Source organism: Culex pipiens, chromosome 3 (assembly GCF_016801865.2).
Source record: "Culex pipiens pallens isolate TS chromosome 3, TS_CPP_V2, whole genome shotgun sequence".
In the NCBI taxonomy this organism is placed as follows: domain Eukaryota; kingdom Metazoa; phylum Arthropoda; class Insecta; order Diptera; family Culicidae; genus Culex; species Culex pipiens.
Genome location: NC_068939.1, coordinates 99,759,462 through 99,785,863, shown reverse-complemented (window position 1 = coordinate 99,785,863; position 26,402 = coordinate 99,759,462). Strand labels below are relative to the sequence as shown.

General features: G+C 40.4%; 2 protein-coding genes across 2 annotated transcripts; one reads left to right on the top strand and one right to left on the bottom strand.

Moving 5' to 3' along the window:
- Window positions 1–355: 355 nt before the first annotated feature.
- On the top strand, window positions 356–2,616 carry LOC120421935 (augmin complex subunit dgt5-like). The gene is made up of 4 exons (XM_039585241.2): window positions 356–558; window positions 619–757; window positions 828–972; window positions 1,025–2,616. Exons 1-4 carry the CDS (start codon window positions 473–475, stop codon window positions 2,554–2,556), a joined length of 1,902 nt encoding a protein of 633 aa, XP_039441175.1. The 5' UTR covers window positions 356–472; the 3' UTR covers window positions 2,557–2,616.
- A 3,574-nt stretch (window positions 2,617–6,190) lies between these two features.
- Window positions 6,191–24,547, bottom strand: LOC120421930 (uncharacterized). The gene is made up of 2 exons (XM_039585235.2): window positions 23,547–24,547; window positions 6,191–7,147 (listed from the first exon to the last, which is right to left on the bottom strand). Exon 2 carries the CDS (start codon window positions 7,121–7,123, stop codon window positions 6,674–6,676), a length of 450 nt encoding a protein of 149 aa, XP_039441169.1. The 5' UTR covers window positions 7,124–7,147; window positions 23,547–24,547; the 3' UTR covers window positions 6,191–6,673.
- Between the last annotated feature and the right edge of the window lie 1,855 nt (window positions 24,548–26,402).

The following is a 26,402-nucleotide window of genomic DNA, read 5'->3' as shown; positions in this document are numbered from 1 at the left end:
CCCTATCATGCTGATCAATACCGGCGCCGGCCACGACCAGTGGTAGGGTCACGGGGAAGTGGATGGGAATAAATAATACTTGAGTGATAGAGACCTCAAAACCACCCTGTATTTTTCATAAAAAGCAAAAAAAGGTTTATGCGTAAATTATGTACGAAATTTATTCCAAAATAGACCCATCTCTCCTAGTCAAAATTCGACTCCAGGTGGCAGCACAATCGTCATGGGGATTGTCTCCCCTTCCCAGCGCTCAGCGACATCTAGCGGTCAAAACAATGGGAGCATGCTTTTATTACGTAACGCAGTTGGGTAAAAATCCCATTTTTTTGTTACGTAATAAAAGAACGCTCTTAAACTGACAGTTTGCTGAATTGCGAAACCGACCAGAATTCAGTTGGTTTGAGTTGTTTCCAACAGTTTTTTGTTGAGTGAAAATCATTTTTGTGCAAAATAGTGTCTATTCTAGCCCGAAATGGACGAAATAACCCAGTTCAAACTGTGGGCCTCCAAGCTGGGCTGCCCGCTGGACAAAATTCCAGCCGATGAAACGCTCAAAAAGTGAGTAGTTTTTTTTTTATTTAAATTTGAGATTATTAAATATCCGGTGCCTCATTCCAGATACATCCGCGGCAAGCAGAGTGTCGTGTTCCGGCACATTATGGACCAGGTCCGGCCGCGGCAGGAGATCGTGCACATGCGGAACAACGTTCTCGTGGCCAAGCTGCAGCAGTTCCAGGAGCTGGGAGGAGTGCTGGCGGTATGATTTGAAATGGGCTGCTTGGATTAAATTTACTTGAATTTGTTAATTATGTTTTTTTAACTTTTAGAAATCGAAATTGAATCAAATGCCTGAAGAATTGCAGCGGTTTCAAAAAGTCAGAAAGTTGGATGCAAAAATTGCGGAAACTAAACAGCGAATTCATAATTCGAAGAATGTGCTTGAGTCGGTTACGGGCAAAATAAGAGAAAAGAGTAAGTTAGATAAAGAAAAACGTTAGCTTTAATAACATTTTTTCTATTTTAGATGTTCAAAAGGTCCAGACAAATGAAAAGCTGCATGAGATGAACGACAAGCTGGCCTATTATCGAGCAATCGAAGGCTTTCTAACGAAACAGTCCGAGAAGGAGGTAGAAATCAAGCAAACAATAGAGCAGTTGATGCCAGCCCGGATGGTCGAATCGTCCAAAACCAAGGCCAACGCTGTAGATGCGATCCAGTTGTGCTTGAAGGCATTGGAGGAGTTTTATGCAAAGTTCAGCGAACTCAAGCAAGAAGGTAGCAAACAGGCCCAGCAGGTTCTATGGGCTACGATGAGATCGGCCGTCAAGGGAATCCCAAACTATCTTCTGTGGAGTGTTCTCATGGAGATTAAGGAGAAACAGCTGGCTGAAATATCCGAGGCGGATCGCAAGCAGAACGAGCTGGAGAAGAATGGAACGTTGTCCGATCACGACATGCTACAGGTCAACATTGCCAAGCTATGCGGGTCGCACATCAATCAGTTTGTCGATTTGGTGGCGATGAAGAAATCCGTTCAAGCCATGAAGGATGACTATCTGGCCAAGTACACACCATTTGCGCAGATGCTGGAGACCAAAATGAACCTGTTGAATGTGATGGACGACGAGTCGGATGACGTACTGGAGGATTACATGCTGCAGTCGACCTCGAAGGACTTCAACCAGGGTCAGTTGGATTTTATGCTTAAGGAAATCGAACGCAAGAAGCAAGAAATCAAAATACAAACTCAAAGGCTCGACAACCACGAGCAGTTGTTGGCTCAACTGAGAGAGATTTACAGCGAAATTGATTCGTACTCCGAGCGCATGCAGGACGACATCCAGCAGCTGAACCAAATCAAAGAGAAGATTTCCTATTTCAAGCGCTTCAGCCGTTACACCGTTCACAACATGCGTCAAAAGACAAACCCCAACCAGACGATGAATCTCAGCGAGCAATCAATGAACATGACTCGCATCGAAAACAGCACCACAACCACAAACGGTCCCGTCTACTCCCCCGCAGCCCTTCCCCCCTACGCCAACGAACTAACCCTCCTCGCCCAAACTCCCTTCCTCAAGTTCAACAAATCCTCCAAAATGCCAATCTTCTCCCTCGAAACGCACATCTGCCTGTCGTCCTCCTCCGCCGAACCCAACTCGATCCTGTCTCTCCTCCCAGGCTGCTTCTCGTCCGCCGAACAGTCCCTGCGCGAAGCGCGCAACCTCCAAAAGTTCGACGACCACATCAAATCGTTCGCCAGCGACACCAAGCCGGAACTGGACACGGCGTCCGTCGACGGGGACCTGTACCGCCGGCTGTGGGCGGCAAATCACGAGCGGATCTGCGAACAGCTGGACGAAATCGATGCCATCTCGGGCAACACGAGACAAATCATTGAGAAGAGTCGCGTTTACTACGATTTTGTGCTGGCAAATCCGCTGCGGAAGTACGTTCCGCCGAAGAAGCTGTTCAATGGGCGCAATTATCGCGAGTATGAGAGTGAATATTTGATGTACTATCGGATGATCAATGGGACGATGGGGGGAAAGTGAGTGTGATTAAAAATAAGATATTTTAGCATAAGAGCAGAAATAAATGTATTCAGTATTCAACCCGAATCTTAATTATTTTACGTTCCATTAATCTGGAAATATGTTATCCAAGAAGGCGTGGATGGAGTACATACAGTCCGCACTTGCTACTCCTGCAGAAAAGATTGAGGCAGGCGTCGCGAGCACGTGCTTTTGACAGCTGTTAGTTGATCCAATTTGAACTAGCGAATCCACGCTGTACTTAGAAATCTCGTTTGGTACATAAAGTTAAAAACTTCATCCTGGTACGAGAATCGAACTCACGACCTCTGGATTAGAAATCCAGCACGCCGCCAGTCGAAACCCGTCCCCTACCCCAGTGAGCAGATTTACTCTTTGAAGGGATCTGACATTGCCGAGCCAGACAGGAATCGAACCCATCACCTTCCGCCTGCAAGGCGAAACCCGTAACCTTACGGCCACGGTAGCTTTGCAAGTTTTGCCAGTTCAGAAAAAAAATGCCGCTCAAGTTTTATGATTTTTGCCAATTTAAAACTTCTATTTCTAAATGGCCATATTTTGGAAAATAAAACAAAAACGACAGAACAAAACTCGTCTGCTATAATTTAAGGAAAAAAGACGCTAATGAGTCAAAGATGGGTTTATTTTGCGCAATTGAAAACATTACATGCAATTTTCTCAATATGTATAGGTACACAAAATTCAATTTAAAATTTATCCCCATCATCGTGTTCTCCAGAAAATTTTACATAAGAAACATTTATTTTCTTGTTGAGCAAGTTGAACTCTTTTGAGATAACGATTTTTTTTTATCTCAATAGATTTCAATTTGCCCAACAACAAAAAAAGGGATTATTATGTAAAATCGTCTGGGGATCAAAACGATGACTTTTAATTTTAAATTTAATCGCATAGATATTGAGAAAATTGCATGTAAACTTTGTTATTTCAGTTTTATTCCAATAGAAATCTGATGAAGCTGACGAAATTAATCCAGAATTATACAGTATGGCAATTTGAAACAAGAGATTTTTTGAAAAAATAGCGAAAATTGCATAACTTTTAAGTGCGAGTCCACGAGCAAAAAAGACAGAACAAAACTCGTCTGATATTATTAAAGGAACATAGACGTAAAGTTTCCATTTCAGGGCATGATCCCCTAGGTGTACTGAGCCCGAATCGCAAATTTGAGCTTGATTGGTTGCGATAGGACCTGGCGCTTTAACTTTGAATTTTAAATTATATTTAACCCGTAAAATCGTAAATCTCATAAACCGTGTTCCAGGGAACAACTTTGCCGAAGAGTGCGAAAAGATTCGTCCACTATTTAAAATGTTACGGAATTTATCACCGCCGATGAAAACATCATTTTTTTCTTCCTTGTCTTGCACTTGCTGCCCCTGCAGAAAAGATTGAGGCAGGCGTCGCGACTAGGGACCTACATAGGGAAATGAAATGTTCTGGGAGAAATTTCAAACACCCAAAGTCATTCAAATGTAAGGTTGAAAAACTTGTAGTTTTTCTTTGGTGCTGGCACTTTTATTGTACCGAACAAGCAAAAACGTAATAAAAACTATCAGATTATTATCAACGACAGTTTTACAATACTTGTAATTGGGTCCTAAAATGAAGCTTAGATTGCTGATATTATTGTTTACAGCGATAAAGCTTATTTCTCTGAGTACAATGACCCTTTGTACGACCACAAAGAGTTTAAAATGGATTTTTAAATCAATTTTGGAAAATTAACCTCATGGTCCTTCTTGACAGAAAAGCTCCTACTTGACAGCTCGTTCCAAGGGGACCATAGTTGATCCATCGAAAAAATGGTGGCTGGTCAAAAAACCTTTTTGCACTAATATGAAAAGAAAGTGATCAGAAATGGTTTTTAATCGTGTTTTTTACCGTTGTACATAAAAATTTACATAGGGCTTTAGTACCCAATTGTTATAAGTCTCGTTTTTTACCAAAATTATTTTAAATTGATTCCAACCTTGTTCTTGCATGATCTTGTTGCTCGATTGGAACCCCGTTTTGACAGTTCGGTTGGAACCCTGAGAGTGACATTTCGCCTCTCCATATAGGCTCTCTAGTCGCGACGCCCATGTAACCAAGCAAGCAAGATGGGTTTGCCGTCCTCACCTTGCTAAGGAAAGGCTATAAAATCACTCGAGAAATGAACTTTTCAATTAGACCTCCTAGACCTAACGTCATTTATACATATCGACTCAAAATCACCAGCTAAGCAAATGCCTGTGTGTTTGGCTGTATGTAGACATGTGTACTAAATCAATGTCACTGGAATATCTCGTCACTGACTGAGCCGATTTTGACCGTATTGGCCTCATTCGATTCATCTTGGCGTCCCATAAGTCCCTTTTGAAATTTATAAGATTTAGTAAAGCACATCAAAAGTTATGCTTACAAAACTGCTGCATATAAATTTCACAGTTTGCAAAAAAGGGCGGTTTTTGCATGGAAACCTGCCACATGATATATTTTTAGAAAGGTTCGGAAATAACCTTCCTTGTGGATTAAGAATTTTCAAAATATGAATTACCTATCTAAAATTACAAGCAGTTTAAAAAATGCTCTGAATTTACATAACCTCAATCTATTTTCCCACGGCGGTGTATGTACAATCTTGACAAAAAGTCTGCAGGCAGTCTGTTTTTTTACTCATTACATATTTTTATTATGGCCTCTTTGGTGCTGCGATCACATTAGAGACTATCCATAAACCATGTGGACACTTTAGGGGGGTTGGAATTACTCTATAATGAGACCAACCACCTTAACCAAAAAATAGAAGATCTAGTAAAATTTTCTGAGAAAAATGATTCTTATTGGAGTATACCGTGGAGAATTTCCCTTATCCTCTTAAAAAACTAGAGCGTCAATAATTCCCGTTTTCCAAAAAAAAAAAAAAAAATCAAATTATGCGCTCTACAGCGTTGCCTTGGCGTTCTCGATTGCGAGATTCCTACTCGAAACTAGGTGTCCGAAGGTTTTATTGTTGAGGCAATTGCAAACCTCTTTTTACACCTGAGCTTTCCATCCACCCCGGGATGCGAACTGACGACCTTTGGATTGTTAGTCCAACTGCCTACCAGTGACTCCACCGAGAGAGGACCCAGGGAGAAGCCTCCTACACCTGGACTGAGCTAACGACCTAATCTTTAGGTTAGTCCGAAGGCGTGATCAGACAAATCTCGTATCGAAAAATGCCACCGGGACCGTCTGGGATCGAACCCAGGCCGACTGGGTGAGAGGCAATCACGATTACCCCTACACCACAGTCCCGGTCCCGTTTTCCAAAACCCCTAATTTTATTCCCTGGTTTACGATGGAGATTGTAAGCGGCTAGATATGGATGGTTCGATGGTTTTTCTCTCAATTATGAAATTGGACTACGTCATTTGATTCTACGTCCAATTTTTTTTTATTAATTGAGTCCTGGATCTATGGTTTGTGGTGCAAGGAAAATATATTCCACTGATTTCTTGAAAAGCAAGACTAACAATAATGAAACGGGGGGAAATTAAAAAAGAAAAATCAGAAAATATCAATTGAAAACTGTGTTAAACTGTGAATCGTTTACGATGCTTTTCTTTCTATTCAAAACAAAATTGCCTTTATTTTCAAATCATTTATTGACTAGATAACTTAAAACTATAAGAAAAATGTATGTACACAAAACAATCCCGTTCTTAAGCTAGGTAAATTAAGCTACAACCAAACCTTCACTTCCTCGAAAGGAGTCGGAAAATGAGAGCGTGAGAAATACTGTTTCATCTATCTGCGCTGCCGCAAAAATGCTATATTTTAAGAATTGTGTTCTGATTGGTACGATTGTTGTTTGCTGGCGAACCAGCTTAAGTCGGTTCGAGTGATGAAGTAACAATACAACATTGGGGAGACACTTTGGAAGTCAGCTATAGAGTGGTAACTACTTTACTAGATAATCAAATGGTTTATGTTTTATAATGCATTGTCTGAATATATATATAATTATATATTTTTATAAAAAGAGTATAACGTGTTTTGGGCTAACTGATAATTTCGCTTATAATCTAGCACTAATTGAGGATCGAATGAGAGGGGGCGGGGCATGGGTCTACAAGCTCATGGCTCTGGCCAGCCGCACCCGGAAGTCACGGTAGAGCATTTTGCCGCCGACCGGAACCCGGCTGAGATACATGTCCAGACTCATCAGGCAGAGTGCCTTGCCGTTCATCGGGAACTTCTGGGCCAGCTCAGGGCTGATGTCTAGGCCTTCGGATTGGGCCAGGTTGATCAGCCAGGTCCACACGTTGGCGCGGGTCCAGTCGCGGGGGTCGATGGGCAGTCCGTCGGCACCGTAGTGGATCTTCTTGCTGGAGGGAACCGCCGTTGGTGGGGTGACCATCGTGGTGGGCACCGCCTGATGATGACTCTGACTGTGGTGGTGATGGTGATGGAGGCCGTGGGCGTGCGCCCACCGGCGGTCACTTTCGTTGGCCAGCACACTGACCGCGGACAGATCCAGCGGCGGGACGCGCCATTTGGTTGCGCTTTCTACCTGCATCGTGGTTTTAATTTTGGCCGGAATCTGGAAGGGAAAAAAGAGAAAGAGAAAAAACTCGTTATTAAATTGCTTCAATTTTTCATCGGCTCGGAAATGAAAAGCACTATTCAACGCGCAGAACGCAATTTTCCGCCGGGCCGTGGCCGTTAGGAATGTGGTGCGGTGGCAGCCGGAGGCCAAATTATAACATCCGATCGCGGTGGGATTTCCGGTGCACCGCGGCGCGCTCGTTGAAATGATCCACATTTTGCGCAATCGGAACCGGCGACCTTGTAACTGCAAGTTTTTCCGTTATTTGTTTGAATGTGAAGCATTTTCCCCGGATGTTGGGGTAAAACGGGCAGAATGTAACCTATTTTGATTTTTTTTGCTCAAACTTTATTTTTCATGTTTTTGAGTAATGACTTGAAATTGATCATAATACGATCCTAAAAATTGCGATTTTTGTTCATTTTACCACCAAATTAGCACTGCTCTTGCCGCTAAGCTGGGTGGCTTAGTGTGACCGGATGAGAGTATAGGCCACAAACTGCTGGTGGAATAATAGCGGTGAACGAGAACGTTATGTCAACGGCGCGAGCTCTTTTATCACGATGGGCGCCGAACGCCACGTGGTTTTCCGGACGGAGAGATGTTGGCTTTGCAGAAAATTGCGGATTTCCTTCTTTTTTTTATCGCTTTGTCTGGCTGAGAGGTCAATGAAGTTGCTATATTTGGCTGATTGAAAAAGTCAAATTTGTTAAATTCAATTTCCTGAACAAGAAACATATTATTTAATACTTGGAAATAGAGTTCAATGCAATTTTGAGATTGGCATATTGTGAACAATCTACGACGTGATCGTGTTATATTGTAGAATGTTGAATTTGGACGTTTTGATGTTTGACCTTGAGTAAACAAAAACTAGAGAACGCAATGTAAACAATAACAAACATGCCTTGTTAGGCTGATCGTTCTATACATTTTCCTGAAATTTGGTTGAATTCGGTTGCCGGAGTTCCGAGTTGTAACCAAAAAAAAAGTAAACAGCAGGCGTGCATGCAAGAGTGACAAAACAGCATCTGACTAAAATTCCCTTTGTCCAGCTGTCACAATTGCAGCGTCTACTTTGCATTTTTTTTTGTTTTCTTATTGAATATGTCAGGATTGAAATCAAATTTGAGGATCAAAAATGTCAAAATGACATTGAAAGCTACACAAATTATCAACTTAATTTTGCCCAAAATGCACGTGCGGCAAGATAGCACACATTCAATTTATGCAACTCGTCAATGACCGTTACCATCATTTCTTTTTCCAAAAACCGCGTGAGTTCAATCCGACCCACAACAAACCCACATGAATGGACTTTTATCCATTCATTGAGCGAGTATTTTCCTGTTCTTACAATGTGTCATGAAATGAGATGAAAATAAAAACAGTCGCTCACGCACAGTGGGAATTCAACAATTAGATTCCATCTGGCGGTGGTTCCACAAAACCGTCATACGCGGTGTGGGAACAATACTGCCATCACGTCATCCGAAGCCACATAAACTGGATCATCGCCGCCGCCGTCATTGCTGTGTTGTGTGGGAAATTATCGCATCGAAACACACAAACCTCCGGGAAGACCGAGTCTCTCTCTCTAAAGGATTTCCGTTTTGTTTTTGTATTTTTTCATTCGTGTTTTTGTTCGATCATTTCCCCCTTCACAAACTGCCAAAGTGAAAGAACGCGCACGTGACGGCGTAGTAGGCCGGGATGCGCGCCCGCCTTCTGCGATGGGTCTGAAGAGTTGCCGGAAAACGTGTGTTTTTCCCGCGCGCCAACCGCCATGGCGCCCCAGAGATGAAAATTCTCGCAAAGTGCACACGCTATTTTCGGTTCTTCCCGAAATGTTTTGCCGATGTCGCGCGGATAAATAGTAGCGTGTTTGTTGTTGGCTCCATTTGGCGCAGACAGGAAATTACATCTCCAGGCAGCTTGTTTTTAGTGCTGATGGACAACCCGGTGAGTGCGGCAATGAATGATTGGATTCAAAAACTTGGCGGATGTGACGATCTCACCAAAGTCTTTGAAGTTTGAACGCGCTCAAACGCATACATCCTGTCTGTCACGAAACGAATCGAAGCAGGCTGCCTCCAAATTTGTTCAAAACGATTATCCGGTAGCGAACCAAAAAAAAAACGCAGTGGACGCCGTCATTAATAGCCTCGAAACCACCAAATTGAATAAAAAATATGATGAAATTAACCCAATACCGTCCTAAATGTAACCACCTAATGAAATGAAAACATAAAACCTAATGAATGAAAACATACTCTGAGTTGTATGGTTGAAAAGGGGGAAAAAAAACTCCAAAGAATCGGGAGAAGAAAGAACATCCAAAAAGATACAACCGAAGAGGAGCAGAAAAAATAGGTACGGGAAGCGACGCTTTTTAATAGGATAATTATATAACGATCGACCTGTTTAGAATCGACCGCGGAGAGGAAACCCCGTGGTCGCAACATTGAAAAGAAGCACACTAGTGGAAGTTGATCGTAGTAGGCCAATTTGTGGCGAAGACGTTTGATCGACGGATCTTCTACCAACGGGCGATCGCGCAACGCAGGAGCGGAAATCGCTGTCGCAGTGTACAGGTCTGGCGCTCGCCTACTTGGAACGGATCGATGCAGACTTTATGAATGAATTGAAAAGTTTGGCGTAGATTTGACATCACTGTTTAGGTCTTGCAGAATCAACATTTTGCCAGCAGCAAAGATGTCAAGTCACTCACACATCAACCAGGCAAATCTACCCGCCCCGTTGCACGTCTCCGCTCTACTGTCCGCCCAACCAACCGCATTGGTGTCGACCGTCCAAGACGCTCTCTGCGGGAGGAAGAAGCGCGACGGGCGGAAACGCCGAATGCTCATTCATTCCGCGGCGGCCAACCGTGGAGAATCCCACCGGAATAATTGTTTGTAATGAAACCCCCTCCTGCTACGAAGTCTTGTTGTACATGTACGGGGAATTACGACCCCGGCACAATAGATCCCGTCTGCGGGCAAAAGGAACAAGAAGGAACGGACGACAACGCCAGCTCAATGCGGTCAAAGGAAGTGGGAAAGACGCTGGCAGTAATACAGTAGTTAATAAGGAAATCCAGCTTGGTTTTGTGTGTATTTATTTTCTAATTTATAAGCGTTTTAATTATCTTCCTGGAAGTCCCCCTTGGACAACAATGTCGGCGTGCCGGATGCATTACGCCCGGGACCATACTTCGAGAATTAGATCGTAACTCCTAGCTGGAGGAAGTGCGTCCAACGCCACAGTGGCTTACTGCGATCTCCGGATGTCACAGGCTGCTGGTTGTTTCTTGAACTCGTTCCTTCCCGGCTACGCCGGATTCGATTAGGTCGAAAGGCGGAAATCTATTAAAATACCGGCCATAAATCAAATGCAGCAGCCAGGCCCTATTAAAGGTGATCATCATCTGTCTGGGTCTGGCTGCCTGACGACGAGACAGTAGACAGATAAAATCGGATGCAGTCGACGATGACGACGACGCGCTACTGGCGATGCTCTGCGCAAGATCAATTCTCGAGCGCGCGCGCACACACACACCCAAGATCATCAGAACGGAACCGATCTTCTTCGGTGCGAAGCGAAGATGCGAAAGATGTTATTAATATCACACGATGCTTATTATCGGTCGGTGTGTTTTGTTTATGCGTTCAATCCACCGCACACACACTCGCCGTCATATTCAAATTAGATTTCCTGTTTCCCTAATTGCTTAATTTTATTAGCCCAACATCTCCACTGCCACGCCGAGATTGCTCGCGACGCGATCTTTACAAGTTCTGCCGAGCTTCCGTTCTCCGCGCGCGTGATCCCAAGAGAGCCACTTTGGGCTTCCGGCTCGCAACGATGGGATGGGACAATTGTCGGACATAGACCAGACTGCGCGAGTGGGCGGCTGAGATTACTCCGAATTAAGGGAATGGAGTGTGGAACGTCCGAGATTTCACGATCGCTTGACTTTGTAGAGCGGGTGAAAAAATCAAATCAAAGCAGTCCAGCGCAAGCTGCCCATGCAGCAAAAGGAGCTTAAACTCAGAAATGGATACACTTTCTCGTGAGCGTGTATTGATTGCGGGTAGATATATTTAGCTATCTTTACTTGGAAGACGTGTTACGTAGCAAAATCGTGACCTGAAAAATTACGAAAATATCAGAATGATACTGACGACATAAGCGAAGCGACAATGATAAGAGCCTTGGTGGTCTTATCTGTTTGTATTACTCATGTTGCAATGAACCTTTCCCGGTTCAACGCTGGCGGTGTCTATTTTTAGGAGGAGGAATGAATCACGTGGCATTAGCACTTCCTAAATTTGTGTGCAGTGTTTTTGAGTTTTTTTTTCCTTTCTTAGAAGTTCAATTCAAACGATTTCTCGTCCATCAAAACAAACCGCTTTGACGAAAACTTTCGCTTGCCGCCGATTAATCGCCGGCTTTGAAATTGATTTTCCACAGTTTCCAGCTGAAAATGATCCAATTTCCTCGTGACGCCACCGATCGGTGACTGCGCCGCCAAAGTGCGCGCTCATTCAAGAAAACGGTGAAATTAGAAATCGATTTCCCCCACCGGGCTTCTTTCCGGGCGGATCTGGCGTGACGATTTTGGGCGGTTTCCGTGGCCGATGGCGGGAAAAGATTACAGAAAAGGTGTTGACTTGACGGATTTCAGATAAAGGAAATTGAGGTGACTATTGATTGCTGTTATTAAGGATGATCTTCAAAAATGAAACTGTTGTCAACCTCTACACCCCAATCAAACACGGTCTGACAGTCAACGTGGCATCGACGATTTTTGTTGGCATGCCCAACTACTCCAAGTACACCCAACCCACAATAACAGTAGGCCGCGCAAGCTTCCGAATCGGTGCTTCAAACAACATCCGCCAAAAAAGAGTGGCAGCAAGCACTGAAAAACGATCATCAACCAAAAAAAAAACTCTCTTCCAAAGGTTTTGGCGCGTCGCGCGACGTTCGGTGGCAGTTTGGCTTGCTTGGATGACGACTACCGACGGAGGCGGTGTGGGAAACCCGCACATTGTAAACCCAGCGGAAACGCGAGGTAGTGGTGGCGGCGGATGATGCGTTGTGGAAATGAGTCAACAAACAAACCATTCAGAAGAGAGATGTGGGGAAGTGAAAAAATAATATGTACACAACAGAAGAAAAAAATACAACCGCCGCCGGAGAGCATTATTTGTATCGGAGAATAACCACCGAAATCCGCGCGCGCGGCTTAAACCCGCCGTAAGTAAGGTTGTTTCGGAAATTAATAATAGATTTCCGGCTCATCAAAAGTATGTTTTTGGAGTCACGGTGCGAATTGGCCGCGAATGACTGGAGGGTTTGGCTTTGGTTTATTGTCTCGGGACGAGCTGGGGGAGGAGGTTATTTTTTTGCGAACGAAATCTGATTTTTAGGTATGGCATTAGTTAAAACATTGAAAATAAAACATTTAATTTTGAAAAACAACTCACTAAATAATTGATTTATTTTGGCAAATCATTACCGTCCTATAGGTGGATTGGGACAGTTAGTTTAACAGAATTTTACTCAATCATTGAATTTCTAGGTTGGTTTAGATTAGAATAGTTATAGAACTAAGCAAATTTGTAGCATATAAGAAGTTTTGAAACTCCTGTCAGGGTGGCCACTTAAATCCCATATTAAAATTTTATACTTATTCCCGACTTTCCCAGAACCACAAATAATACGCATTTCTTACCTAAAGAATGATAGCAAATAGCAAAAAAAAAACAATATAAACCATAGAAAAAAAATTAAAATTAATTAAAAAAACGTTACTCAATCCTTCTTAAGGTGGTAAGTGCCTTCCTCACATTTATATAGTGAATACTTTCAGTCAGAACTGAATCATCTTACAATCTTTCATCTGATCTTTAATCTTTTGGATGCATTGGTAAGGTCTTTTCATAAATCATCTAACTGTGGGTCGGATGACAGATCCGGACAACGTTTTCATCCAAATATTTGAGATCCAGCTTCTGTTAAGTGAATAAATAACTTGTGCTTGTAACATATGATTGTCAAGGTTTTGGACTTGTTTGAAAGGTCTTTTAAATACCATTCTAAAAATATATAACATAACGGAGTTTATTACAAAAAACACCCTTTCAACAATCTTCCGCACTTTTTAATACTTTATTTAAATTCATAATATTCAATATGATCTTATGGAAACCCAAGGTGGTTCGAAAGAGACGGTTGACACACACAGTAATTTTTTTCAGTTTTTGATTCTGAGTTATTGAGTTTGAGATGATATGTATAGGTGGGTCTAGGATGTCGAATTAAGAAGTTCATTTTTTGAGTGATTTTAAAGCCTTTCCTCAGTAAGGTAAGGAAGGCAAAAAATCTAATTGTTGAAGATTACAGTGAAAATATAAACTAAATAACAATAACCTCTCATTATTTTGATTCTTAAGAAAACTGAACCAGTTTTCAATAAAATAACCAAAAGTTTAAAATTACTTAAAATTTCATTTGAAAATAATCAAATACAGTCCAGACTCGATTATCCGAAGGCCTCGGAAAAGTACTTCGGAACTTGGGTTAATCGTTGTCTTAATTTGATTACTATGCTTAAGTAGCTACTCTAAAGTGGTTTAGAATTTTAAAATTGAAGATGGCGGCCAAATTTTTTAAGGCAATTAACTACTCAAATTTGACTAAAATGGAGTCGCAGAATTCGAATTTGATGTTAAAAGCAAGAAAATAAAATCTTTTTTGTTCATGATTCGATTATCCAAAGTCCTATACAAACCTTCGTATAATCTAACTTCGGAGAATCGAAACTTTGGATAATCGAGGCTTCGGATAATCGAGTCTAGACTGTATAAACATTCCAATATCTTGGTTTAAAATGTAAATTGCAAAAGGTTAAGGATTAATAGTTTTGTTTAGTCTGGTGCAATCAGCTGAAATCAATTAAAAATGCATTCCCCAGCATTTAAAATCATGTTTAGTATGTATGGGATTGTTAAAAATTCTTTAGATTTTTGTAAATTTTTGATGTACAGTACCGCAAAAAAAATCTCTTTTTTAATTTTCGTCAAATCTTAAATTTTTTAAAAAGTAATGTTCGCAAAACAACTGGGCAGGTGTAAAATGCATTTTAAAACATTTTTTTTTCATTCAAGTGTTGAGGCTAAGGCTTCTATTTAATTTTTAAATATATTTTTTTTTATTAAATAGTACCACAAAACGATAATGGTTGGTTGTTCATAAATGCTTATCATAAAAAACTTCAAGAAATCATAAAAAAACGCATTGACTCAAAATTTGACGAAAAAAAAAAAGAAAATGTATGCAATGTTTTATTTCTATTTTGTCACGACTTCACAATCATTTTTGTTTGTTTGTTTTAAACAAGTATCAAAATGTTTTACCTGTAAGTTACGAGTTAGTAATTCATTCAATGTCAAAACCCAAACTGATTACAATCATTACCGCTACCATTTACGTGCGTGCTAGACCATAACCCAGCCCATTGTCACCATAACCAAATCGATGTCATTTGTAACAAATTTTTCGGCAATGGGCCGTCTCCGTCTTCCGGGGTTGCACGTCCGGCCTCGGTTTCCCTCGTAGCAAAGAAGCGACAGCGGACGGAAAGAAAACATCAAAATCAATGACTTAGCCGACCGGCTTAAGCCACTAATACTGGCTGCACTCTCTGCTACGCTGGCTGGCGAGGAAGCCGTCATCCGACATATGGCGCGTTCCGCTCGTTTTCCCCCTCTTATTTTGAACTCTCTGTTATCGTTTTTTTTTCTGTTTTTCCTCCCCATTTTTCGGATGTGAAATTTTAGGGTTTTTTTTTTCTAGTCGAACGAGGTAGCGTGTGGAGAAAATTTGTTTCTCACAGCGGATTTTCTACAAATGCTGGGAAAATCGTCCCCCACCCCGCTGGGGGTCGTCGTCTCTTTCGTGAGTAACTCGCGCGTTTGATGGAAAAACGAAGATCACGTCGACTAGGTTGATGATGATGGTGATGACGCCGGAATGACGTACGGGAAGTGCTAATTGAGGCAATCTTGTGTGTAGTTGGGGCTCTTGGTGCACGCATCATAGCGGTGGTCACCACCACAGTGAGAACCATTCCGGTTGTTTCCGGGGGGTCACTTCCGATTGGACAGAGACCGTGTGGTGATGGAAAGTGGTTTTATTTGGTTTTAATTGCGAGGTGTGCTTTTTCGGGAAGATTTTCTATAGTTGATGGTATTATTTTCTAACAGAAAAAAGAAATAATTCATTGGTTTAAAAAAAGCCGATAATGCAGTTCACTTTTGATTTTCAAAAAATTTACCAATATCTAAAAAATCAATTCTAGAAGTCATGTTGCACCAACAGTTCTACTTTTTAAAGAAACGCAGATGCTATCACACGAAAATGCTTCGCTGCGAAATCGTTCATGATTTATCAACTTTATTGCAAGACGTGTAAAACTCTGACAAAACAATAACTCCACCTCGCAAGCAGCCAGGGCCTATTTCATGGCAGCCAAAGCTGAAGCTTTATGGACCATAACGTGAAACGCCGAGCAAAACGAATCCAGGGCACCGTTAGGCGCCCCAACTTCAATTACTGTGCTGGGCCACGTTCACAGAGTGTGAGAGAGCAAGAGAGACGTTTGCAAAGTACCTCGACAAGAGGTGAATGAATTAATAACCCATCTCCATTACCATCAATCAGCACAAGGTGGTTTCAAGTAGAGGCACGAACATAGCTACTTTTTGGAGTGAAGAATCTGCGAACGGAACCTCGGAACAGATCGCTCACAATCGTGGAATGAAGGAATCCGCATCTAATTCAATTCAATTATTTGGGGGAATCCAATTTAGGCTCGAACCCATCTCATCTGCGAATATGGGCCCGTTGGCAAATTAGGCCCCCAACTCCCTTCCCTCCCAGAGTGGTATCCATTTCTCCAACATTCCGTAGAGATCGCATCGTGATCGCTTTCTCCCAGATGTTCTCGAGCAATCTGCTGGCGAGAGAGAGTGGGTAATACCGAGGTGGTGCAACAATTAACGCATCGCCCCAATATGGTGAGAGAATTTTCCCAACCGGGATGAGATTTCCCGTCGCCCACCGGATTGTGGAAAAAAAGCGCAGGGAAGAAAAATTGAATTCTCCACGCGCAGCATCAACGTGCTGTAAATTTTTAATAATTCCATCCGCTTTCCCAGAGCGCAGCGGCGGCGAGCTCCGAAGAAATGGTTCAAATGAAACCGGCGGCGTGGTACTGTTATGGGAGCCGCCGGAATCCCATTTCCCGCCGGTCTGGAGCGCATATGCGATTAGATCCCACTCACAGCTGATGGTGATGAAGATGATGATGGGGCAGATGATTAACTGGAAGTGGATTAGCGAAAAAAGAAAATCTCCCCGTCGGAAAGGGAAACAAACGCTTCCACCACTACACGCACCTCCCATCCAGAGGTAAAACAATGGACCATTGTTACGGTTGGTCACTTCGGGAAGAGCAGGTGAGATTTGTTGAAGAAGTACGCGGGGAGAAAATAATAGACAACGTAGTTCAACGTGATAGAGAAGGGAACAGAAGCCTCAAAAAGCCCAGCACAATGGTGGGAAATTCTCTCGGCGAATGCGAATGACCCGTTCCGTTGGTCACTGGAGCATGACCACGGGTGGCCGTCGACCTGTAAGAATCTTCAAGGAGGATCTTGCCTGATGAACTATTTTTAATTTGATTAAATCGTGCCTATTTAAGTAAACTTTTTTTTCATTTTTATTTTAGTTTAAAGATACTTGACCGTATTTTGATATTAATAAGTCACATAAACTCTTTCCTCTAAAACTATCTTGAACAATTCTCTACCAAAACCGGGAAGTGGATTTTATTTGTATTTTTTTATTTGTCACAAACTTTGTGGGGGCCTTCCCTATGACCAAATTAGCTATTTTGTGTCATTGGTTCACCCATACAAGTCTCCATACAATTTTGGCTGCTGTCCATACAAAAATGGTATGTAAATATTCAAACAGCTGTAATTTTTGAGTGAATTTTCTGATCATATTGGTGACTTCGGCAAAGTTGTAGGTATTGTTGAGGAATATTGGGAAAAAAATCTGCCGCCAAGTTATGAATCAGCGTGCTGTAATTTCGAAAATCGAAGTTTCATGCAAAAACAAGTTTGACATTATTAGCCTAACATTGAATATTACGCACATTTAAAATGCTAGTTTTGATTTATTTATTTTTTTCAAAATATTTTTTTCGAAAAGATCGGAAAATTTCACGAATGTTTCATGTAAATTCATTGAAAATTGGACCATTAGTTGCTGAGATATCGTCATTAGAAAATGGTGGGTTGTTTTGGTGAGATTTAGAAAACTTCAATTTTCGTGTTTCGTTTTCTTAAAGCCGCTCTATCTCAGCAACCCATGGTCCAATCTTCAATGTCTGTTAGACAATTTTATAGCAAATTTTCTGAACTTTTCAAAAAAATATTTTTAGAAGTGGTCACTTATGGTCAGTATTTTTAAAAATCGAAAAACTGCAAATATTTCGCTAAAATCAAACTTTCAGTGGCTATATCTTGAAAACGGAGCCCTTTATCAAAAAATCTGTGGAGTACTTTTCGATTGAAAATTCAATTTTGCATTAAAAAATAATGTCGAACTTCGATTTTTTTTCCAAAAATGACTATTTAAAAAAAAAATCATAACTCGGCGGCAGATTTTTGGACCATGTTTCTCTATGGCTCAAAAGTTGCGGATTTTTGTCCCCTAAAACATATAAAAAAATCTCGAAAATCAAAAAATACGTATTTTGGGAAATTGAGTTTTAGTGAAAAAAAGGTTGATTGAATAATCTGTATTTTTTTTTCCGTGTATCTATTTTTTCTCAAAAGTCCTCAACAATACCTACAAATTTGCCGAAGACTCCAAATTGATAAAAAAATTCAGTCAAAAGTTACAGCAGTTTGAATATTTACATACCATTTTTGTATGGACAGCAGCGAAAATTGTATGGAGACTTGTATGGGTGAACCAATGACGCAAACTAGCTTATTTGGTCATAGGGAAGGCCCCCACAAATTTTGTATCAAATAAAAAAATACAAAAAATAAAAATCGGCCGATTTCGTAGAGTGTTGGAAGGATTTTGGAATATTGTTTGCATCTCTTGAACAATTTAATCACAAACAACTTAATCACAAATCACAAATAACACTTGTAAATTTCAAAACAGCGATATGAGTAAAATTTACAGTGCACATAATTTGAAGAAATAAATAAATACACTAAATCATTAGAATTATTCTTCTGTTATTTCCTCTAATTACTAAAAACATCTAAGTTAACATTTCAAACATGAAATCTTATTCTTTGATTATTTATTTGTTCCTTCTCATATTTCTCTCTCTTTCTTTCCGCCTTCTACTAAGGCTGGTACAAATATTTTTAAAAGTTTTTGTCACCCCCCCCCCCCCCCCCCCTTCAAAATTGGCCCGAAAAATCAGGGGGCAAAAAAAATATTTTTACAATAAACTTCAAAATTTTAATGAAAATTCAAGTGCAACCAGCTGAAATCAAATTAAAATACATTCTCCTGCGTTTAAAATCATTTTTAGTATGTTTGGGTTTATTAAAAAACCTTAAGATTTTTTGAAAATTTTCGATGCAAAATCTTTTTTTTCGATGAAATTTTTGTTTTTGTCAGATCTTAGATTTTTTGAAAACTAATGATTGCAAAACAACTGAACTAGTGTAAAATGCATTTTAGAACACTTTTTTCATTTAAATGTTAAGACTATGGCTTGTTATTTAAATTTTTATATTTTTTTATTTTTTTGCCCCCCCCCCCCTTGACCTCGACCGAGGGACAAAAACTTTTTTAAATATTTGCATTGGCCTAATAAAAAAGAGAATCCAATAAAAAAAAAATGCTATCATTATTATTCACAAATATTTAATATGAAAATATGTGCAACGGCCTAACACCAGTTTAATTTTATTAAATAATTAATAAAATTAAAATATTATTTAACAGTTACAATGAAACTTAAAGGTAGATCCTTAAGCCGTATGCCTCCTTAAAAAGGGTGATTAGAATTTAAAACTAAAGTTGTACAAAATAAATCCTGCATTCCACATAAATTAAAATATCTTAGAAAAAACTTAGCCAGATCGTTGCAGCTGATCGTTAAAATATTGCAATTATTTATATACAGCAATTCCATTTGAAAAGGGTCTAAACCGAAAAAAAAGTTCTCCGGTCGAGCTTAACATTTAGCGTGCTAGGGTGATCCCAAAAATGGCAATTTTCGTCAAATTTCTCAAGAAACACTTTAAAACCGATTTTAGCTGTCTTGGACCCAAATTAAAGGTGATTAATTTGCCTTTGAAGAAAAAATAACGTGAGTTCCGAAAAAAAGTAGCCAAACATTTGAAAAAGTTGCGTCGAAAAATCAAGTGTTTTTTTTTTCATCTACGGGTACGGGTGCTATGCTATTCCAAATCAAATAAAATTTTTCGCTTGCCAGCATTGCCTTGGCGTTCTCGATTGCGAGATTCCTACTCGAAACTTGGTGTCCAAAGGCTTGATTGTTGAGGCAATTGCAAACCTCTTTTTAAACCTTAGCTTCCATTCACCTTCGGGATTCGAACTGACGACCTTTGGATTGTGAGTCCAATTGCCTACCAGCGACTCCACCGAGGCAGGACCCAGGGAGACGACTCCTACACCTGGATTGAGCTAATGACCTAACCTCTAGGTTAGATCGGGGCCAACATTTACTTCCCCATCCGACGGAAGGCGTGATCATACAAATCTCGTCTTGAAAAATGCCACCGGGACCGTCTGGGATCGAGCCCAAGCCGACTGGGTGAGAGGCGACCACGCTTACCCCTATACCACGGTCCCGGATGCTATTCCACTAGATGGTAAAAACATCGTCTTATTTTATCTGATGCCTTTTACTTATGTAAAATTTCAGATTATTTAAGCTATTTTAAAACTGCAAGATGTATAATAAGTTAATTTGTTGAAGACATGTTTTTTTTTATGTTTCTCCTAAATAGTTTAATTACTTTTAAACCAAATAAGACTCGAATTCAAGATTAAATTTTCAAAGGTCCCATCTGCATAGGAAACCCATGAGGGATAGGTTGTTTTGAAAATTTTATCTAGAATTTACCAAAGATTTTATCGTTCAACTGCAATGCAAAAAAGTTAAATATTTGAATTCTATTTTTTTCTGAAAGCAATTCTGCCATTGACTCATTCTAACTGCCCGTTTCAGTTCATGTCGATTTACAAATTAGTACAATATTTAACACGTTTGTTTAAGATTCATTCAAAAAAGCTTAACAGAGCCGAATCAACTTGGCAGAAGCAGCCAAGAGGAAAGGTAGTTGAACTACTTTGCCGTGCTTGACTACAGAACGTGAACGAGCAAGTGCATTCGGATGGAACGGGCATTAGAACATTGACTTGCTGGAAAATCTCCACGGTATGAGCTTAGGCTAAGTTAGCTCTGGTTTGCCTTTAAAGCATCATCCAACAACCTGACGAAAACCGTACTGTCATCGTCTGCCCACTATATTGTTGTCGTCAAGACGCGACCACCGGTAGTCACACTTCCTGTGCTCAGGTAATTATCTATCGCAGCAGTGCTTCTCCCACTCTCTCCCACCGCAACGCAAGTCGTCGTGTGTCGTGTTCAGTTCACCCGTGATGCCCTTCGACGTGCTCTTTATCAGTTTGTCTTTTGCGTAAGTTCCAAGCGCGCGCCGATAAGGCACCTGCCTGCGAGTTGTGGAATTACACGTCGTTCAGTACGTACAGGCATACAATGTGTACGAGCGGGAAAAACCTTTGGCCGTTTTCTCGATGGTGCACTTCCTGTCGGTCGGTCGGCCGGCAGACGTTCAGTTAGGTCAGTGCGGGCCACTTCCCGGCAGCTGATCGTTAACCCAAACTGCACACCTCCCCAGCCTGGTAATTAACCATCCATTCCGCGCTACCGTTGCTGGCTACTTTTGCGCGTTGACCTAGATTTCGCATTTCATGATCTCTTTCGAAAGCCAGTTTCGACGGCCCAATTCTGGTCTCCACGCCACGAAAGTCAACGAGAAGAGAGCGAGAGATTGAAAACTGTCGCAAGAAGCGGTTGACACCGTTCTGCTCGATTCGATCCGTCGTCGAAGTCGTGGCGATCATTACCATAATCAATAAGACTCTGCTCATAATTTGAGTTTGTGCGAGCTGCCAACATGAATTGACTAACCTCAAAACTGGTTTCAATTGCAGGCGCTGGCGGCGGCGCGTTCTTTTGAAACACACCTATCAACGGGCCGCGTGTCGTGAGTTGACGACTCAACACTGCCGACTGTCGACAGCAATTGGAGTGTGAAAAACGAACGACGAGTACGGGGCTGCACCATGTGAGGTGGGGTGCGTCGTCGCTTTACTGGAGCAGAAGAACTGAGTCTGGCTAGTCTTTTGTCTGAGCGCATCATCGCGTTTGTCTGAAAGGTCTTCTTTTCACCTTGGGTTGGGAATTGGTGCAATCAAACGGTGTTCACACGTTAGTCGGGCATTTAATCCATGACAAAGCAGATGAGTAGTGTCATTTACAGTCTGATGTCAATGATCACTAAAGGTGTTTTCTTTTTGTTATTTAAAGCGTATTATTTATTTGTAAACTGTGTCTTGAAAATATTGAATTTCAAATTTTTTTTGCAACAGCCTAATTTAATTTTAAATTGAATGATTATTTTTTTACATTTCAATGAAAAAATATTGTAAAATGCATAGATACAGTTGTTTTACAATCATTAGTTTTCAAAAAACCAGTCTTTTGGGTTCAAAAAAAAAACACTTCGAAATATTTTTAAACTGTTTTAATCATGCTCAAAGCTATTATCAACGCTGGAAAATGCAATTTATTGTTTTTTTTTTTTCAGATGATTGTGCGCTTAATTTGTAACCAAACAGCTTGAAAAATATAAATCTAATGTCTGGTTTGGAAAATGAAAGCAATTATAGATTACAAAGCAAATTTAATTTGTTTTGTTTTGTTTTTGCCCCTCAGCTGTAGTCAAGGTCAAGTGGGAGGAAAAAAACTTAATTTTAAAATTCAAGCCTTTTTTCAGAGTTATGATCGAGAAGTAATGCTACAATCACAAAATATCAATAAATTTATGAAAGATTCGTTTCCGATTTACGGTCCCAATGATTAAAATGTTGTAAAATATAAAAAAAGCTTACTTGACTAAAAACGCATAAAATAGTAGTTTATGCAACAAGTTGCAAAAAGAAGATTTTTGCAGCACGAGTCATACATTTATCCAACGAGGTTAACCGAGTTGGGTAAATATAACAAGTGCTGAAAAAGTCAATTTTTGCAACGAGTTCCATACAACATTTCTTGCAATTCCGAAAAACACCCTTTGAATGGAATTATAAGTCAAATGCTCATGTATTTTGTCAATTAACCGTTTAAAACAAAATAATGTTGAAAAGTATTACTTTTCGAAACAAGTGCTGAAAAGTTCAACTTTTCAGCATCCATTTCAGTGCTGAAAAGTACAACTTTTTAGCATTTATTTTGAAAAATGTTACTATTCGATTCTATTATTTTTGGTACAGAAAAGTAGGCTTTTTCATCGTTCAAAATGACAGGAAAAGTAAGTAGTTTCACGACGGAATTGCAAAAAAAAAAACCTTTTTCAATATATACTTTATAGGGGAACAGCATATTATTCCAGCGTGCCTCTAATGTTGCCATATCAGCACTTTGACCGTCAATTACAGCTCATTAAATGCGTTTTCAACTGAAATCGAGTGATAAATTGCTCAAAAGAAGTGAGCAAGCAAGTTTCTATCAAAAGTTTTGCAAAATAAGTTGTTTAAATATTGAAAATCAGCAAATTGGATGGAGTTAGGAGCGAGTGCTTAACCTGCCAAACATACGAGAATTTCCCCTAGATAAAATTGAAGTTTTCATGAACTTTGAATTGAATTTTAAGCTCAAGATTTTGAAATATATAATGTTTTGGTCCTAATATTTTAGCCAAGGCATTAAATTGTGTATGTACCCGTGCTAATTGTTCCACAAACATCCACCACGTACGCCCGGAAGCCTTTGATTATCGCAGTGATAAAAAGGCATAAAATCTATTCGATCGATACCCACCAACACACAGGAAACGCAAGAAACCCTTCAAGCTGGGCCGCAATGATCCCGCAAACAAAAAGAAGGAAATGAATAATTCATTACCCTAACCTGGTCGAAAAAACGAAACGGAAGGTGCATCCCTTCAAATCCTGCCCATTTGTAAATAAATATCGCCAGCAATCGTGGAACATGAATCCTTACCTTCGACTGTGTGTTTGCTCACGGACGAGGACGTTTCGTCACACGTGCGCTGCTCTGCTCTGCCCTGCGCTGTTAGAGTAGGTCGTAAACCGACTGACGCGCTCTGGCTCTTTTCCGGTGGTGTGCTCCGATGTTTACGTTTCCTGGGGCAGATGTTCTTGCTTTGCTGGTTCGCTTTGCTCTGCTTCACACTTCCTTGCTCAAGAGACGAGTTTGTTCTTCTCCTTCGCTCACGAATATCTCGAGAAAACAAGCTGATTATAGCTTCCGGTGTTTCGCTTAATAATTTTCACGAATAAATATGTAATTATGACGCACTCTGGTGAGCAGCAGACACCTCTCCGGGTTGGCGAATTCAGTGTCCGGCGCGATCAAATTAATTCAAAGGAATTCCTCTTTTCTTCTCGTGCACAGACAGTCAGTCGAGTGCAATCACCTTCAGAGTTTCCTGGCTCCAAACGCGCGCGCTGATTTGCTCTGGTTCACAAATTCCGTTCTCAACCGTTGCACACTCAACAACGACGCAAAGAGCTATGAATAATTCAATTCACTGCCAATCAATTAGTTCAACTAGAGACTTAGGGCCTAAACATCTGTCGCTTGCCGATTCACTTCCAAAGTATCACTGATTATCTTCCCTCACACACAGTTTCAATTTGAATCACTCACTGAAGACCTTCCATATGTCACGAAATCCAGTTTCAATATCTTTTGTAACACGAGACCAGACCGCAGCCAATTTGAGTGTGTGCCTCTCGATCTCTCCCCGTGTACGACGGCTGCTGGATGACGATGATGCGTTGGATTTCCTTGAGTCCCTCTCCTTCTAATCTGCTGACCTTCTTTTCGTTGCCTGCGTTCAACACACGCAGCAGACACCAATCTTGCAGCTGTCCTTCACCTTAAACGGGGGCTGCTGTTGTTGCACGCGATTTGTACAGAAAAGCTCAAAAAACGATGCCCTACAGAACTGAACGAGGAGTTTGACCGGTTCGGTTGTCTCGACACGACTGAAACCTGTATTCGATTGCTGGTTGGTTTTGTTGAAGGAAGAAGAGACCCCGACTCGTTGAAGGTTCGGCGATCGTTTCGGGTTTGCTTCGGGAAGTGTTCGGGTTCTGTTTGTTAGCACACATATGCTGAAACAGCTGATGGTGAAAAAAACAGAGATGAACTAAGGGGCTTCCATGCTTAAGTTTCTTTAATCTGACTAAGAAAGCTAGTCCAAAGGAGTATATCTGGAGTTTTTTTTGAAAAGGTCCTATAAACAAAATTTCAATTTTTTGCTTATTGGGTGTTTTTAGAACCGCCTTGAGTCAGGGGTATTCAAAAACACCCAAAAAGCAAAAAATGAAAATTTTGTTTATAGGACCTTTTCAAAAAAAACTCCAGATATCTTTATGAATTACATTATAATTATTAAACTTTCTTATAGCAAATTATATTCCTTTAATATGTCAAGTGATTGGCTTAAATGCTCTTCATCTTTGTTGTAAAAAAGGATATCTAAAGAAACTTCCATAGCAATATTGAAAATTAAAAAACATCTGCAGTAGGTTCCCAGCAGCCACTTTGACCATCATGCGTCTCCGTTACCAAGGAGACGGATGGTTTCAGGGTTGTTAACAATTGAATCGGCATATATTTTATTTGTATTTTTAATAGTTTGACGATTTTCTTCAATAGACACACCTCAGCTATTTGATTATGATGATTATACACTGAAACAATAGAAAGTATATTATTAAACCTCACTCAAATTTCAACTCACTAGTATTCACTTGTGTTACAACTACATTTTGCAGAAACAAGTGTTTAAAAACGTATAGTTTTGCATTTGCAACGAATTTCGATGCCCATTACCTGCTTAGCCTTTTTCATTACCTGACGTCTTGGACTACAAATTCCTCGTTAATTTTATATCATTTTTGGAGACTCATCGAATCAAAATAAATCATAAAAAATCGTGATTCGATTATCCGGAGTGAAATTTTTCCAAAGACTTTAATTTTTCGAGTCTGGACTGTAATAGTAATTAAAATAGACATTTTATTTGATAACGATATACTGTTAGTTAAAATTTGTGCGAAGTTCGATTATCGGAAGTTCGATTATGTTGAATAATCGAATCACGTAGAAAAACCTTTTTTTCGTTTGTTTTTTTTTTCATTTTCTTGTTTTTAAAATCAAATTCGAGTTCTGCGCTCCCATTTTAGTCAAATTTACAAAGGCATTTTTTATTTTTTTTCAATATGTCGTCAACAATATGGCGTAGTTTACTGCCCATGTCCGCATAAATGTCCAATGCAAAAACAGCAAGCTGAGAAAAACGCAAGGTAAGTTTGTCCCACACATAAGGCTACGACGGCGAAAACTTAATCGCTTTAAAAAAATAATTTCTCCTGATTTTTAGAACAAAGTACTGGATGTTATAGGCTTTTCTGAAAGAGTACACGATTTTGAACCAAACTGCATCAATAACTCAAAAGTGATGAAAATGTATATGCACCCAAAGTTAAAGAACGAGGAGATAGTCCTCACGAAAAGAAACGTGAGGAAAGTGCTATTTTGCGAGAGTATAGTCCTCTCGCGTGTTCATTCGTTCATTGGAACAGTTCATCCTATTGAGTAGCTTATATGGACAAATGACCGCCACTTAGTTACCGAACCATGGTGGCCCAAACGGCAAAGGCACTGTTCAATATGTTTAAGGTCTTGGGTTCGAGTCTCGGTACCGGTACTTTTTTTTTTTTTTTGATAGATGAACTTTTTTTTGAAGATGAACCATGAGTAAAGTACTCTCGGTAATTTCGGGATTTATCCTCTCTGTCCGCACACAGTGCCATTTTACTACCG

Bases quoted from the DNA above. Each gene is read 5' to 3' on its own strand.
- LOC120421935 (XM_039585241.2), top strand. From the start codon at position 473: ATGGACGAAATAACCCAGTTCAAACTGTGGGCCTCCAAGCTGGGCTGC. The intron at 559-618 runs GTGAGTAGTTTT...GCCTCATTCCAG, and splicing joins GCCGATGAAACGCTCAAAAA to ATACATCCGCGGCAAGCAGA. The intron at 758-827 runs GTATGATTTGAA...TTTAACTTTTAG, and splicing joins AGCTGGGAGGAGTGCTGGCG to AAATCGAAATTGAATCAAAT.
- LOC120421930 (XM_039585235.2), bottom strand. From the start codon at position 7,123: ATGCAGGTAGAAAGCGCAACCAAATGGCGCGTCCCGCCGCTGGATCTG.